The 16,981-nt window shown below is 50.6% G+C and overlaps 1 protein-coding gene across 1 annotated transcript; it reads right to left on the bottom strand.

Annotated features, from left to right (window-relative positions):
* Nucleotides 1-5,133: 5,133 nt before the first annotated feature.
* Nucleotides 5,134-11,732, bottom strand: FOXA1 (forkhead box A1). Its single transcript, XM_070358764.1, has 2 exons — nt 10,315-11,732; nt 5,134-7,936 (listed from the first exon to the last, which is right to left on the bottom strand). The coding sequence occupies exons 1-2, from the start codon at nt 10,384-10,386 to the stop codon at nt 6,602-6,604; spliced, it is 1,407 nt and encodes a 468-aa protein (XP_070214865.1). The 5' UTR covers nt 10,387-11,732; the 3' UTR covers nt 5,134-6,601.
* Nucleotides 11,733-16,981: the final 5,249 nt, after the last annotated feature.

A 16,981-nucleotide genomic window follows, 5' to 3' on the forward strand; every position in this document is an offset into this window, starting at 1 on the left:
TGTGACTCGAGGACACCGCGCAGGGCGACCCAGCTCCGGGCGGGGGGCGGCGGGTGAGGGCGGAACGCGGAGCGGGGGACCCGGAGGCGCATGGCCCGTTCGGCCAGCGGGGCAGGTTCTCCAGCATGCGTGGCGTCCGGGCCTCGCAGTTCTGAACCCGGGGCTGCACATTAGCATCAGATCGCTCTTTCTAAATCGCTTGGTGCAGGCATTTAAGTTTGCTTATAGCGCCCTCAACGTGAACTTTCCCCACCTGGATTCGCAACCCGCGCCCCCCTCCCTCTCCTGCCGCCCGCTCGCCTCTCAACACTTTGGCCCAAGGGTCAGCAGCTAGATCCGTTCTCTTTCCTTCTCTCCCTTCCTTGTCTCCAACCCCCCTCTACCCCTCCTCAAAGGATCTGGGTTATCCGCCCCATTAATATATTAGCCAGGCATAACACAAAGGAAGCGCGTGTCAGCAGAAGGCAGTGATTCCATGCAGAGGCGAAGAAACCTGGCCGGTGCCCTACGCTACAACACGGCTCATTGCAGTTGGAGCTTGTGAATCGGCCTCCACCTAGGAAGAAGCGGTGGAGAACGCGGCAGGAGGTGGCCCTCCGAGTTGAGGAGTTTTGCGGTTAGGCGTTTGTAGCTGGGCTCTGGAACTGAAGCAGTAGGCTCCCAGGTGGGACCCAGGGCTGCTGGAACGTCCCAGAAACACCCCAGTCACCTGAATCGCGCCAAGAAAATCAGCTTTCCAGGAGTGCAGCACTAAGCGGGAGTGTCCTTTCTCCCTAGTGCATAACGTGTCCTTAAAATTAAATCTATAAACGAAACACTCCCCCACCCCCAAGAAGCCCCTTGCATTCTTCTCATTAAATTGTTTGTGTTTTAAAATAACAACTCCTTGGTGTGTGGGTGAGAGAGAGAGACAGGGGGAGAGAGAGAGAAAGCGGACCTGGGACATGATCAGACAAGCAAAGGACTAACTGAAATTTCATGGGAGAGAGGGGAAAGAAACTAAGGAGGTTTCCAGTTGAAAACATTTTCCCCTAATTCCAGGCAATGCTTGGGGGAAGGGGTATTTCCAGGTTGTTTTTCTTAGTTTCAGGAATTAAAAAAGAAAGAAAAAGAAAAGAAAAAGTCCTTGGTGTGTAATGCTGAAGAGGAGAAAAGAAATAGAAAGTCAACCCAAGGCAATTCACTCACACTGAGTAGCACTGACCAGACCTGGTCTCCACTTGCTCTGGATGTGCCTTGACTGGCATCCCACTTGAATTCTGAGGTCTTCAAGCATTTATTCCATCCAAGCCCTTTCCTTTCTGGATTTTGAGAAAGAATATTCTGCTTTTATACTCTAAGTTGACTAGGACATAGAGAACCCCAAAACATCAGGAAGTGATATCTAGAAGGAGGGATGCTCCTCACTTTCCAGGGTTGCAGAAGGGAGCTCATGCTCACCATGAGCTTTGCTCTTGTGCACTCAAGAGCTAATATAATTGGAGAAATGAGGAAGTTAGAAAAAGAAAGGTAGCAAGGGAGAATGTCTCCTTTGTCAGATTAAAAGACATATTCATAAGAAGGAAAATGCATGCACTTTACAAGTTAAAGTTGAACAGAATGGATATGTTCCAGCCCCAAATTGCTTACTAGTATGATGGCTGGAGAAGAAGAAAAAAAAAAAAAAAAGATGAAGGCTGCAGTCCCAGTTGTCCAAAGTTCAATGAACTGAGCTAGACCAGGAGCTAAAAAGAGAAACACCAGTGGAAACATTATGGTCTCAAACTTTACTATTTGGAAGGGGGGGGGGGGAATGAGAATATTTAAAGTAATCTGTTTTTAAATGTTAATTGGATACACTAGGATCATTTGTAGAAAATAAAACTTGAATAAATGACTTCTTAAAAACCTTTTCTCTCTCCAAATGGATTCTATTTTTGAGTAGTAAGGTTGTAAAACCTCCCAAGTTATTTCATTTTATTACATTCTTACTTTCATGAGTTTCTACATATCCAATGATTCTTTCAGTTCAGGAAAATCTTATTTCTAGATTTCAGCATAATTTAATTTCCTATTTAGTCCAAGGTAGCTTACAAATAATCACCTTTTTGCACATAATTATCTTGAAGTAATTAGACATTATCGTAACTCCATTTAGTTGCAAAACACATTTTACTGCAATTCAAATAAGCAATTTAAATTTGATTTTTGAAAGTAAAACATTTAAACAAATTATTAACCTATTACATAATTTAAACAATTATATCTTTTTAAAGCATTTTTCCTCTTGACATATTGAAGTATCACATTAAAATACATTATAGCTAAATGTTCTGCAATATTACTGCTAAATCAACAGAAGACCAATTGATCTTGAGGAAAGGTTAATTAATTTGGGCTACAGGTCTCCTACACTGGCCTGCATTGAGAGGAATTTGTATCGATCACAGAAGTTTTCTGCAAAGAAATGTAATAAGCATTTTCGTGGAATTGAGATCAATTATTTAAAATGCCAAAACAACGAAGTTTTCCATTTCTATCACTCCAGGAATTCTTTACTGCCATGGCTTATTCAAATCTGTTAGACTCCTGAGTAAAATAATGTTTTTTACACTTTCAGTGATATCAATCGGGTATCTAGCTTTCAGAGACTGAAAACGGAAGTTGAGAACTTTAATAGGATTTTCTTTGTTTAATCCCTCCTGCCATAATGATTCTCACCAGTTTTTTCTACTATGAGGGGATCGCGAAGGGACAATGGAAATTAAATTTTATCTTCGGTTTAAACACTGGTAGCTATCCTGTGGAAAACGCTGAGCTGCTATGTACTTGGAAACACATTTAAGTTGTGGAGTTTCTGAACACAACCGGTGAGCTTTTCTTCATCCCTAAATTTATCAATTTAAAAAAATGTTTCAGGCCTGGGACAAGGTGAAGGTAACTTCAGAAGCTCCCCTCCCCAACACTATACTCACTCTCAAAACCTTTTTCTTGTTTTCTAAAAATGTTTGCTCTGCGGTTAGTCAGTGGATCGGAGGGCCTCCGGAGCTTTGCACAGGGCTCTAGAGGAAGGTTTTTCCCTTCTCATCCCCTCCCTCCCCCTCGGGAGACCCCTCCCCCACCTCGGGCGAAATTCCTAAATAAAGAGAGTCGGGTGGACCGCGGGTGAGCGGTCAGCATCCCCTTTCCGGCCGTCTGCTGCAGGAGCGTCCGAGGTGTAGAAATCTGGAAGCTCCGGGACGAAAAGGGAGGTGGGAGGGGGTCGCGGGACGCCGGCGCGCTCCGGGAGGGTCCCAGCACTCCCTCGGAACCACAGATGTTTTCCTCCTGGCCCTGGGGCTCCGCGTCCCAGCCCCGGGCGTTCCGGCATTTGTGTGTCCCGGTTTCCGAGGAAGGGATTACGCAGCGGGAGCAGCCGCGGCAACGCGGGCGTTGGGGCCGCAGGAGCGGTAACGAGGCGCCTGGCCTTCTTTGTTGACTTTTAGGTCTCGGGCTCAACAGAAGATTTATTCGCTAGGAGGGGAAAATGCCCAAACAATGAAGAACTAACTGCACTTGTCACCTCAAGATGCTTGCGGTCCTTCTCTCTGTTCTCCTTCCCCGGCAACCGGACGCGCCGGCGCCCAGCCCGCGCGCGTCCTAACACACCGGGCGCAGATGGCATCGCCCAGAGGTGGCCGAGGGTGCGGTTAGAAAATAGCCAGAGAAGCCCACGAGGCGAGCCGCGCTCGCCGCGATCCACCGGGCTAGCTCCCCAGGCGGGTCTCCAGAGTGGCCTCGGCCGTAAACCCGCCGCGCACCGTCCCCCGCGAACCTTGAAAAAGTCTCCGCCAAGTAAGACACCAAGAACTGAGGCCGACTTAAGCCTGGTGGGTGAATGCAAGACACTACTGCTAATTTGTTAGAAAAAGGGAAGGGAACAAGTAAGACGATTTAGGTTCAGTGGGTCCGAGTAAGATTCCGAGGATCAAGCTCATGCCTTTATATTACTTTTGGAACTCGAATTTGCCAACGTTGCCCATTGTATAAATATAAATAACTATTGGGATTGAAAGCTTTTCCCTCTCTTTGAGACTTTAATGTCCTTCCGAGAGGCCTCTAAATTAAATTTTGAAATTACTCAAATCAATAGTTTCCATCTCCTCCTTTCATTAGCTGAAGTGAGGGCGAGGGGTTGGATTTCTGGATTTTTCTCAAGTGCTACATGGCACCCCTTCTGTCATCTGGGGAGGCAATTACTCGATAATTAAGGGACTCACACAGCTCTTTTTATCTTGTCTGCGGTAAGGAGTAGGCGATCAAAGTAAAGGCTGTCCAAGTTCAAGCCCTGGCTAGGATGGAGTTCATACACAAGGGTTCAGGCAGGCCAGCCTCTGTTTGGGCTAGTGTTGTTATTGTTGACGTCAATCCGACGAGGCTGACAAAGAAATAGGTGGACTGGAAAGTGAGCCTACTATCAAAGGAGATTACTGATTTTGTGATCTCAACCAACTGCAGAGGTGTGAAGTTGCATTTGAGCTTCTTAGAAGGCAAACAAATCATCAGTTTTTAAGTTCTTGGGGAAAAAAAATTTGTAACAATATTTTAAAAAAATATCTTCACAAAATACAAAATACCCACAACCCTGAAACGTCCTGGTGGCACAAAGCTTCCCCTGCAGGAGTGAATTAACCCGGGCCTCCCTGGGCCTCCTCGAAAGCTGCCGTGATGGTTAATTTTCACCTCTCCTTTAGTAAAAAGACGGTTCTGGATCCTCTCTTGTAGACAACTTAATTTTATCGGCTACATCTGATATTTTATTCTCACTCAAATACTTTCAGATAAAGGAAAATGATACACTGGAGAAGGGGGGGAAGGTAGTTAAATTAATAATATTTGAGTTCATTGTAGAAAGGCTCAAAGGAAGCACAGAAGACTTAAGCCCTTGTCAAAAATTGAAGTAAACATTACAAGGAATAAAGAATCTTTCAAAAACTCAATTCTTATGATATTAAATCAATTTATCTACCTTTTAATTTATCTACTTTTATTGAATCTCCTTAATTACTTTTCCCTAGCTACACGTTCATATAATAAAAATAAAAAAACAAAAATTTTAAGATTCTTTTCGTTTTTGTCATTTCTATTCAGTGCCAGGCTTTGAAAAATATCATATTCAGAATATCCATTTTGGATTTAATTAAGGAAAATAGCAGAAATTTTCTTTTTGTTAACATTTGATTTATTTAAAGTCCTTAGCTGCAAATGATCAAGAACATATTCCACAGCTTAAAATTTCTCATTTTCATTATTTAAATCAAAATATTTTGATTACAATCACACTGATAAAAATTAACATTTTATTTTGTAATTTTAACCATCATTTAAAGCAATTTCAGCTGTAAAGAAAAAAGAATAAACCATGCAATAAATTAACATTGAGAAAGCGAAGAGGAATAATAATGGAACCCGTCTGGCTATACTAACACCATGTCCAACTGTGAAAAGTGCATTAACACTGAATGAAACAAGCACACGATGGCAATAATTAAAATGGCCACAATCAATTGGATTTTGGAACTTGGACCAAATTTTGAAATACAGCTCCCTATAACTTATCTCTCCTCCAACATGGTAATAGTATTCCCCCCCTTTTTTTTCTGGAAAAAAAAATATCCTTTAAATGGTATAAATACAAAGAAGCTAATTTTACACATGTTATATGACCTCAGAATGACATGCCCATGGCCCTCTGCAAAACAAGGAGTAGAGTTATTGACAAGGGCAATTCTCAAGGAATTGATTCCCAGGGCTATGTGTGGGTGGAGGGGAGGGGAAGAGGGTGTCTTTGTAACTTCTTGGTCCGGCAACTCAAGAGCAGGTATATCACCTACCTATTACCTTTATATGTTATATAAATATATGGATGATGTCTACATATCTGAGCATGTGCATAAATAAGTTCATATATATGGTAGATATGTATTTCATTTAGAGACATCTGCTATCTGAGTGTATCTGAAATGCAAGCTGAAAAAAAGTGGCTCTAATCTGTTTATGTTTTGCTGTGTAACAGCAGCACTGTCCTTCAGTACTTTTAACAGTCCTGGTGTCTACTTGTTTCTTCACCCTTTCAGTTCTTCTGGTTAAGAGTATTGCCATGGACCTGTAAACTGTGTGTGTCTGTGGGAGGGGGGAGGGGAATCAGGTGAGGAGGGGAAAAAAAGCACAAACAAATATTTTACAAGCTTGACCATCTTTCTTTTTTTTAAATAAATCCTGCACAGACTAGAACATGTCTGCAGGGGGGGAAGAGGGAAGAAAGGGAGAAGGACAAGGAAGCAGGAGGATTTATATATATATACACTTGTGGATCATTAAACTTTGCAGGACAATTTTTGTTGGTTTGAGGTTGGTTTTCTTTGTAATAATATACACAAGGCGTTTTGAACAACAGTAACAAAGTAACAGTCTTTTGCACTAGGGGAAAGATTGTGCACACACAAAAAAAGGAAATAAAAATAGTTGGGATTTCATTATGCTGCTGTCGGCTTGGTACGTGTGGTTTTGTTTGCTGTTGATTTCTCTCTCTCTCTCCTGCTACCAGCATGGCCATGCCAGACAGACCCCCGGTCCCAGGGAGCTAAGAAGTGTTTAGAACGGGTCTAGAATACACACCTTGGTAGTAGGCTGGCTCCAGGGCTGAGGGCTCAATGGGGCTCCTCGTGGCCACCGAGGCGCCGCCGAGGGGCAAGCTGGCGGGCAAAGCGCTGCCGTAGGGCGAGTACTGTAGTGCCTGCTCATATGCCTTGAAGTCCAACTTGTGCTGCTGCTCCGAGGAGGACATGAGGTTGTTGATGGAGAAAGGATGATTGAAGGAGTAGTGAGGGTCCCCTTTCATGTGCAGCTGGGACTCGTGGGGTGCCAAGGCATGCGCCGGGTGGGAGGGGGGCACGGATACCAGGGCCCCAGGCCCAGAGCTGATCGGAGGAGCAGCCGAGGTGGCTGGAGTCTTCAACTCCGAGGCGCCCCCTGTCGCCGCCGCCCCGCCGTGGTCCAGAGTCTGGGGGCTGGCGGCGGGCCCGGGGGCCGGCGCGCCCTCTAGCTGGCCGGCCTTCCCGTGCACACCGCGATGAAGGGGCGAGTCGGCGCTGGGGTTGGCAGCGCTCGAGGGGTCCTTGCGGCTCTCTGGGCCACCCTTGGGGCCGCCGCCGCCGCCCCCGCCCCCAGGGCCCGGCTGCTTCTCGCACTTGAAGCGCTTCTGGCGGCGCAAGTAACAGCCGTTCTCGAACATGTTGCCGGAGTCCGGGTGCAGCGTCCAATAGGAACCCTTGCCTGGCTTGTCCGGGGAGCGGGCCACTTTGACAAAGCAGTCGTTGAAGGAGAGCGAGTGGCGGATGGAGTTCTGCCAGCGCTGCTGGTTCTGCCGGTAATAGGGGAAGAGGTCCATGATCCACTGATAGATCTCGCTCAGTGTGAGCATCTTGCTGGGCGCCTGCTGGATGGCCATGGTGATGAGAGAGATGTACGAGTAGGGTGGCTTGGCGTGAGGATAGCTGCGCTTGAAAGTCTTGGCGTCGCCGCCGCCGCCGGCAGCGCGGCTGCGGCCCAGGTTGGACGGCGCGTACGCCATGGGGCTCATGCAAGGGTTCATGGCGGCCGCGTAGGGCCCCAGGCCATTCATGGAGGCCGCCGGCTGCGCGCCCATAGCCCCCATGCCGCCTGGGCTCAACGTCGTCCCCATGGCCGTCACGCCCGCCGTCATGCTATTCATGGCGCCCGCAGAGCCGCCGGGCATGCCAGCCACCGCCCCGGGGCTCAGTCCGGCTCCCAGGCCCGGGTTTGCGTAGGACATGTTGAACGAAGCCGGGGTCATGTTGCCGCTGGTGCTCATGGTGTTCATGGTCATGTAGGTGTTCATGGAATTCATGGTGCCCAGACCCGAGTTCATGTTGCTGACCGGGACAGAGGAGTAGGCCTGGAGCGGAGACAGCGTGAAGAGGCCCCGAAGGGCTGAGTTAGCAGTGGGCGCGCTGGCGGCTACTGCCCCCTCCCCAACCCCACCCCCCGGCAAATCCGAAAACGAGAAGAGGCCATTTCTGCAAAGTCTAAGATCCCCCAACCAGGGGCAAACCGGCGGGCGCCCTCCCCAGAGCCAGCAAAGAGATGTCGTGCACGGCAGGGGGGGAAATCCTAGCTCGGCAGGCATGAAAGACAAGAACTCACAGAAAATATGTCCCCAGGAAGATGTGTAATCGCCTTACACGCCAGGCTTAGGGGCCGGCTTCTAGGGCCCCTCCATTGCCAGGCAGTATCCCACTTTCCACCCCAGATCGGGCCTCGGCAAAGCCGTCTTCCTTTTGCTTGAAAGGAGTTAAAACTCCGAAAATAGAATTAATATCTCGGATCCTCTGCTTATTCGCTCCACCTTAAGCGTGCGGTGGGTATGACACTGCTTCCCCCCATGCCCCAGCCCCCACCCCTAGGCGGGCAACATCCCCAGATTTGCACCCATCTCGCCTAAGCCTGCCAGGCCTGGGCTGACCACGTAGCGGCCCGCGCTGTTCCGGGTGACTGTTAGTTAACCTCTCCCTGATAGAGCAAATCATCCATGGCCATATGACCAAACATTTCCAAACAACTGGCTTTACTATCTTAGCAGCTTTCACCAAATGGTGACTTTTTGTTGTTCATTATATTTAGAAGTAGTGTTTTCCATCTACTTGTAGCAATTGTAATATTAAAAGGGAAAAAACTCAGAAGTTGAGTAACTTTTGGAAAAAATAGATATATAATAGGAGAAAGAGTAGGGGAGGGTACATAATAATATCAATGCACAACCTACATTTAACATGACTTTACAGCCATTCATAAACTTGCACTAATTTCATTACCTGTTTCCAGGGCCCTAATGTTTGAAAATTTTGGTGACAAAATTTATAGAAATAATCACATTTTTTACATAGTCTGATATTTTGCCCCTGATCATCTCAAAACCTGGCTTTTGAAACTATATGAATAGTATCAAATACTTTAAAATTAAAAAATCAAAGTTCACTTGCTTTCTCTTAATGCTATTCTACTTCCCAATTCTAACCTGTAAAGAAGCTCTTTTCATAGAGAATTTAACTCACTAGTGAGCGGAGATGACTGTATGTGAATTAAATCTGAGGAAGTGTTCTGAGCTCCTTCTTAAATCATCAGTAGGGGGAAACTTATCAGTGGCAATCTGAGAGCACTAGATATGTTAAAAACATAGAGTATAGAAATGTAAAAACTACTTATCTGTTAACTTAATAAAAATAATAGTATCCTTACGTTTATTTTCATCTGAAAACATGACTTTATTTGAAAACATAAAAGGTGAACAAACATTTAATTAGGCACACATTCTGCTAGAGTATGCAAATAAACTCGGGATATGTTTGTGAATATATACATATATAAATCTAAATAAATTAATTAGCATGAAAATATTTCTTGATTTTATGTTTTTCTGTCCATGTCTTAAAGTATATTTTACTTTTCTTTTCCTCTTCCCAAGATTATCCAAGGCAGTTTCAATAAACGTTTTCAATAATGGTAAATTTTTGGAGGGTAATCGCCAGTTATTTTCAGAGAAATACTTTTAGGAGTAGGAGGTGGTCCTGCCTGTACCTGGTTTTCCTCGCAATCCCTTTGTGCACACTGTATTGATAAAATAAACCACACGAACGTGCCACCAAGGGGACAATGAAGAGAAACAGGTTCTCCGCCCGCCCGGAGTGCTGGAGGAAAAGTCAGCTCGCACTAGCGCCACCCAGCGGTTCTAAAGAGGAAGAAGCACACTTCTCCCCAAACAGGGGTTTTGAAGAACTTTTACAAAATTTCAGAATCATTTCATTATCAAGAGGCGCATTATTAGCGGCTAAGCGCTTTCATCAGAAGACATCTGAGAATTCAACTACGGAAGGAAGAAACTGCCCCCCGGGCGAATTCTAGCCTTTTCAGACTTGCCTCAAACTCATGCCTCCGCCAGCCAGCCAACCCGCGCGCGACACCCGGGTCTGGGCTCTGGCTCCCGTTCTCCGCAAGCAAGAGGCAAGTGCGTCCCAAAGAACGGGTGCTTTCACAGCAAGAGTTTCCTAAAACCGTCTCGCCCGCTCTGAGCGCCGATCGCCGGAATCCCGTCCCCGGGCCGGGCTGAGGATCCGGCCCCCAGGCCCGTTTAGCCAAGGCCCGGCCGGGGCTAACCCGGGTGGGTAGGCACCGGTGGCACGGAGGAGACGCCCCCAGTCCGCCTGCTGCCCGCCTCGCCAGGTTTCCCCCGTCCCAGCACGGGCTCCAGGAACGTCCCGCCTGCCTCCCGCCTCTCACCTCCTGTGTGTCCGCATAGTAGCTGTTCCAGTCACTGCTCTCGTGCCCTTCCATCTTCACAGTCCCTAACATCCTGGAGCCACCCTGCTCGGTGCAACCATCCAGCCCTGTGCGAAGCGACTGGCAGCCGCGCGGCCCGGGGCGGGGGGCGGGGAGCCGAGCCCGCTGCAGTCACCCGAGCGCCCGCTTCGGCCCAACGCCACCCTAGCGAGGAGGAAGCCAGGAGCTGCGGGGCGCGGCGTGCTCGGCGGCGGCGGCGGCGGCGGCGGCGGCGGCGGGGCGGGCGGGGGCAGGCGGCGGCCGCGAAGCGCGGCGCCGGGGAGCGCCTCCGCGGGAAGTGAGCTGGCGGCCTCTGCGAGATGAGTGCAGTTGAGCTGATGTGGATCTTACGTCGCTCGAGTGCCCACCTCCTCGTCCTCTCCCCATTTGTCCGCCGCACAAAGACGCTCGCACCTACAAAGCCCGAGGTGCACCTGCGAGGCGGCCGCCCGCCAGTCCGGCCGCCGCGCCTCCCGCCCCGCCGCGCCGCCGCCGCCGCGCGCGCCCCCTGGGCCCCCTCCCGCCGAGCCCCCTCCCCCAAACCGACCCTCACTTTGTTTGCCAAGCGGCGTAATTGGTTTAAGCCGGGAGGCTGGGGGAAGAGGGAAACCGGGGTGGTGGTGGTGGAGGGCGGGGGGCGGTGTGTGTAACCCCTCTTTGGAAGAGGAAAAAAGAAAAATAGGCGGGGCCGGGAGGGCTAGAGAGGGTTTTGGATGGGAACCGCGCAGCCGATGAAGCGCTGGGGGCGGTGGCGTTGGAGCCCGGGCTCCTGGGGGTAGAGCCGGCTACATGACCCCAGGGTTCCCCTGGGGGACATTCGGCCCACGGTGCTGCGACCCCGTCCCGCGCCCCTCCTGCCTCCTACTCTTCTGCCCGCTTCCAGCTCCCGCCCTTCTGATTCCTGACCTAAAAGTTCAACCCCGGGAGACTGGAAAATTCAGACTTCCTTCTCTCGCCCCCGGCCCCCGCCCCGGACTTCAGGATTGAAAACGGAAAAAGCCCCACTTTTGCCCCGTCACTAGAAACTCGGCCATCTGAGTCAGCCGACCCAGGTGACGTTAGGCCGATTCCGGCTCCTGGCTAGCAGAGTGGAGACGCTGCCACGAAACCCGTACCTGCGGCTAAGAGCAGGTGAGTCACAACACCGTTTTATATCTTTATGACATAACTTTTTTTTTTTTTCCACCTCGATCCGCTCTACTCCCCCTGTCATCTGTAGCGATTATGAAGAGGAAGAAACTGAGAACAGATGTCTATGTGATAGGGCAGGCGGACCCGAGTCGGGCCGTCCTCCCTCTGCCCAGCTCCTCCTCCCGCCCCCCTTCCGCAGCCTCGGGGACTGAGCTGGAGGCGACCGTCTGGTTTCTGATAGGGAAAGGTCAGGGGGAGGGGACATCTCCCTAAATACGCGCCGGGAGAGGCTGGGCTCGGGCGCGGGAATGCATCTACTCGGCTAGAGAGGTGCCAGGCCGAAGCCAGCGGTGATGACGGCGGTGCTTGGTCCCATCTCTGATCTGGAGTGGCCGGGCTGGGACTGGACATCCGTGGGAAGTGCTTCTTCAAGCAAAGCCTCTTGGCTTCTATGAGACTCTGGGTAGTGGCTTGCCCACAAGCCCTGGGGAGGACCAAACAAAGTGACTGGGTGGTAGGCAGTGAGTTGGTGAGAGGTTGTGCTATGGTGGTTGTGTGTTTCTGAGTGTGTGTGTGGCCATGTATGTGCTGTACTTTCGGAGAACCACTGGGTTTAAGCAGCAATAAAAAACCTTTCTGAAAGGACTAAGAATCCGCGAAATATTCTTGTTTGGCAAAGTTTTAAACTATTATTAATCTCATTTTAAGAAATGTGTTTTAACTTGTCTTCCAAACAGATTCCTTTCCCCCCCCTGTGCTTTGTTCTTACAAACCTTTCTTCCTTGAAATCTGGCAAGAGAATCACATTAAATCCTTGAACCAAACAAATCTCTTAAATTAGCAGGAGAGCATGAGAGGGTGAAGATGTGTAGTTAAGGAAAAAAAAAAAGATAAAAGCATTGGATTCCAATTCCTTTAAGAAAAAAAAAAGGGGGGGGGTGGTGATGGTGGTGAGTAACGTCACATTGTAAGGAAAGGCTTGAGAGTGAAATTAAATCACCTGGAACTCAGCAGCCAGTCGCCCTCCCCAACTGCAGCCTGTCCCTGGGACTGCAAGCCAGTCCCATCAATTTGTGTAAATGTATCTGCAAACGTGTGGGTCTGCACATATTTCTCAGGGCGACAGTCAGAAACTAATTCTTTTGTGCAAAGTTCCCATCAACAGCAGGACCTTAGTCCCATTTGTAAAGTACACGGATGCATAGGCTCCTCAGCCTGCCTGGGGAGGTGGGGGCACTTTCAGTGCTAATGAGCTTCCTTGTTCCTTCCCGCGGTGATTCGCCAACGCCCTCTTGGCTCTTCCACCACATCCAGCATGACTAGGGTATTTTCTATGGGTAGTAACAACTTAGCAATAACTTTTATGTTGCACAAAAATCCGGAGCTTTAAGGCGAAAACAAACCAAACCAAAGGCTGTAACCGTAAAGGGAGTCAATTAAAAAAAAAAAAATCTTCCTTTCAGCACACATCTCAAACCCACTAGACCTCATCTTACAAAAAATTCAGCTTGGTGGCGGGGCGGGGGGAGGAGGGGAACGCCCATTTTTCAAAGCGGATGGCCAAAGTGAAGTTTCTTCAGGGCTTCTCCAAAGCTCAAGATCGGTGGTGAAGAGTGGGCTCTGCCAGTTTTAGAACCTTGATCCAGCATGGGGACCCTGTCGGCAGCCCGAGGAATTCCCGCGATCACAGCGCCTCCTGTCGTAGGAAGGGAACGCGGGCGGATTCCTGCCGCAGGCGCCCCCAGCCAGCACTAGCAGGCGAGACTGGAACCTCGCACGCCGCTCTCAGCCAGAGATTTTTGGTTCCTAGAGCCGACTGCCTGAGGCCAAGAAGAAGGAAAGGCGGCAGCTCGGTGAGCTTCTAGCCTCTCTCCATCTCAGTCGCGGTGTTCCAAGACACCTAACAAATTTAGAAGGTGAAGTTCTAGTGTACCCTGCTGCCAGTCGGGCATTTCCGTGAGATTTAAAAGCGAATCATCAGTGCCCTGTTTGGTCTTTGGTTTGGAAAATTAACGACCAACAAAACTGCTGTTTCTAGGTTGCTAACCAGCAACCAGGTAACGAGGCCGGCTGCTGCAGCCTGCTCATTTCCAACCTTTTCTCCCTAATAGGCCCTGCCTTTACGCGGTGCAGAAAGATTGCGCTTTTCGGGCAACTGGACCTGCCTTCTGTGTTGGGAGGTGGGGTTGCGGGGGGTCGGGGGTGGGGCACTCGAGGTAAAGGAGCCCCGAGGGCAGCCACGTGGCGGTTCCTGGGGTGTCCCGGGCTCAAGTGGCCTGTGCCAGGGCGAACAGAGCGCTCCTAGAGTGGCCTGGGTAGCGGGGTGGGCAGGCTCCTTGGATGGAGGGAGTCAGGGCAGTCGCGATGGCAGGTGCGCGGGTACCTCCAGATGAACAAGGACGGAGGAAGGGGCCCCTCCCTTCCCGGAAGCTGCGCCCTCTACCCCCTTGGGGTCCGCTCTCCTCGCAGTCGGGCCCCGGGGGCCTGTGGCGCCTGGCCCACCCACCGAACTTAGCCACCTTCGCTCCGCTCTCCCAGCATTACCTGGCTTAGGAGCCCCTTCCGCAGATCTCCACTCGGTCAGGGAGAAGTCGAGGGCGACGACTGGAAGCAAAGGCCGGGGGCTCGCGCCTCGGGCCCAGCTGGCTGCCTTTGGCGGCACCAAGTCCTACCTGTTCAGCGGGACCGTTTAGACGCGTGGCAGACAGCAGGGCCCGAGGCGGCGGGGTCTAAAAATGTGTACCCTATTCCCGCCAGCTCTCCCCTCCCCGACGAGCCCCGGCCAGATCTCGCCCGCGGCCGCGGGCCCAGGGTGCACGCTCGCTGCAGGGTGATCGGAGCTCCTCCTCAGGCTCCCACCCGCCCCCCAGATAAGAAGCTTCGATCCTCCACCTCCCGGGAGAATCAGATGCCGAGAAACTAAGATCTGTCGCCTTGCACGCGGTTGGTTCACAGTCGCCTGGGACGGGGCCCCGGGTCTGTTTAGGACCGAGGAAGGCTTGGGACACTTGAAGCAACTGTCTACTCCTGCGTGTGCCTGGCCCTCGAGGACAGAGGTGTGTGCGGGAGCTGGGGAAGGGCCGGCGCCGCGAGAGTGCGGACCCCAGCGCCGGCCTCGGCTTCCCGCCCGCAGTCGCCGCCGCCGCCGCCGAGACGCGGCCTTCGAGTCCCGCCGCCGCCCAGGCCAGGGTGAGGGCGCAGAGGGTCAGAAGAGCAGCACCGAGCTCCTTGTTCCTCCGCTGCCTCTCTCTTCTCCTTTCTTCCTCTGCCCTTGCTCAGTCGTGTCCGACTCTTTGTGACCTCGTGGACTGTAGCCCGTCAGGCTCCTCTGTCCATGGGATTCTCCAGGCAAGAATACTGGAGCGGGTTGCCATGCCCTCCTCCAGGGGATCTTCCCAACCCAGGGATCCAACCCAGGTCCCCCTCATTGCAGGAGGATTCTTTACCGACTGAGCCACCAGGGAAGTGGTGGCTTCTATCATTACATCAATTTAAGAAATTAATTCACTAGGCGTTTGACCCTCAGTAGGTAGGGGCCACGGGACAGCCTTAACCCGCCTTGTCGGTTCCCTGTGGGGAAGTCTGCGTTTACTGGCAGGTATCTGTTTATGTGGATCCACAGACATGTACATCCAGGGCTTTCACTTTACTGAAAAAAAATTTTTTTAATGTAACATTTTAATCCCGGTTCTTCATCCCTGGGTGTGTCCCTTCCCCTACAGCTCCTTGAGCCGCTGCCGGGTTTCTGAGCGACCCGGGTCGCGGGCCGGGCTCGCCCACAGCCGGATGTCGGAGCCGGAGCTGCTCCCCACCTGGCCTCCGCCCGCGGGCGACAAAACCGTCTCTCTGGCCGTGAGCGAGCAGCGCCTTGCCAAAATCAACTCTCATTTTCATGTATTGAAATGAGAAAGGTTGGGAAGGGCGACCTGCCCTCCTAGGCCATCACTAGCCTTGGGAGGTAGGAGTCAGAAGCCAGTCGGTCCTCCCAGGGCCTCTCTCCTTGGAGGGTCGCGCATAAAACGCTTCACCACCCCCCCCAACCCCCCGCTGGTCCAGGTCCCCGAGGCCGTCGCGTGTCTCCAGGCAGCTGTTTCTCCGAGTCACCAGACAGCTTTATTCACGCCAGCTGGAGAAAGTGGCCCAATCCCTAAAGTCTTTCCTCACCCCTGCACACTCCTGGAGTGGCTATCTCTGCGTAGTGGTGCCCGTGTTTTCCCCCTGTGGTTACTTGAAAACCACTAGGGAGGGGGTCTTGGGGGGAGTAACTGGAAATGCACTGCTTCAGAGTTGAAAAATTATAGGGAGATGTGACAAACGTTTAAGTCTGAGAGCAGAAAAGGACTAGAGTGGCTGAGGCCCTACTGTGTGCCCCCGAAGGAGCGGAGTGGGGTGCGTTTGAGGGGGGAGAAAGCTTTGAGATCCCAATCTATTCCTCCTATGCTGCTCCGGGTATGCAACTGGGAGATTGGAGGTGTAGGCGTTGATATGTCAGAACCTCCATTGCTCCAAATGGCAAAAGCTCAGGCTAGTGGGAAGCAGTGATGGAAACAAAGGGTTGGGTGTGCTCGCTTAGACCTCAATCCTTCCCTAATTGCTAAGGAACGTTTAACTTCTCAGTCCCTGAACTCCCCGTTCTCCATCCACTGGTCTCCACCACAGGTACACCCAAGACTTTCTCACGGCCCTTCAGCCTGACCTGGTGGCTTAACTTGGGCTATTCAAATGTGATTACCCTCAAATTTACATAGTTCTATTTAACAGATGCTTTTGTAACAATTATATAAATCATATCCTACACATGGGGGTGAAAGGGTAAAAATGTGTTATAGCCAGGCTTTTCCCATTGTACTGGCTTCCTGATCTCTCTCCTAATTTTAAAATTGTGCTTTTGGATTGGCGTGGCATGGCGAGAGGGAGGTTATGTTCATTATTTAAAATTCGATTGGAGGACACTGTTGAGTGGTTGCTTTGGGGATTTCCAGCAAGCTATTCCAGAGCTAGGGAAAGCTTTGTTTTAAAATAGTACATCTGTTTGAAGCTGTTTGATTTTTCTTGTCCTAAGGGTCACAGAGTAAAACCAGTACTTAGCTCACATGCAGTGAGTTTTCTTGTAAAGAGAAACACTAGGAAGAGGGCTCCCTGGCAGCATTCCCTTTTGCTAGGATACAGCAAAATTTGCAGGCTCTTTCACCACTTTCTGAATGCTGCCATCCTGGTTGTCTATCGCAAATGGATCAAAGTAAGGAAATGCGGATGCCAACACTGTGGTGGCAAGTCCAGTGCAAGTCAAGTGCAAGTCCAGTGGGTCTTGAGGAATTTGCAGACTTCCCCAGCTAACTGAGGTCTGCCTTCTTTAGGTCCATTTCTGTTGCTGTTGTTTAGTCGTTAAGTCATGTCCAACTCTTTTGCCATCCCATGGACTGTAGTCCACCAGGCTCCTCTGTCCATGGGATTTTCAAGGCAAGAATACTGGAGTGGGTTTCCATTTCCATCTCCA

Source organism: Bos mutus, chromosome 21 (assembly GCF_027580195.1).
Source record: "Bos mutus isolate GX-2022 chromosome 21, NWIPB_WYAK_1.1, whole genome shotgun sequence".
In the NCBI taxonomy this organism is placed as follows: domain Eukaryota; kingdom Metazoa; phylum Chordata; class Mammalia; order Artiodactyla; family Bovidae; genus Bos; species Bos mutus.

Excerpts from the sequence above, each read along its gene's own strand:
- FOXA1 (XM_070358764.1), bottom strand. The coding sequence starts at position 10,386 with ATGTTAGGGACTGTGAAGATGGAAGGGCACGAGAGCAGTGACTGGAAC. Across the intron at positions 7,937-10,314 it reads ACTATGCGGACACACAGGAG|GCCTACTCCTCTGTCCCGGT; the intron begins GTGAGAGGCGGG and ends TCTCCGCTCCAG.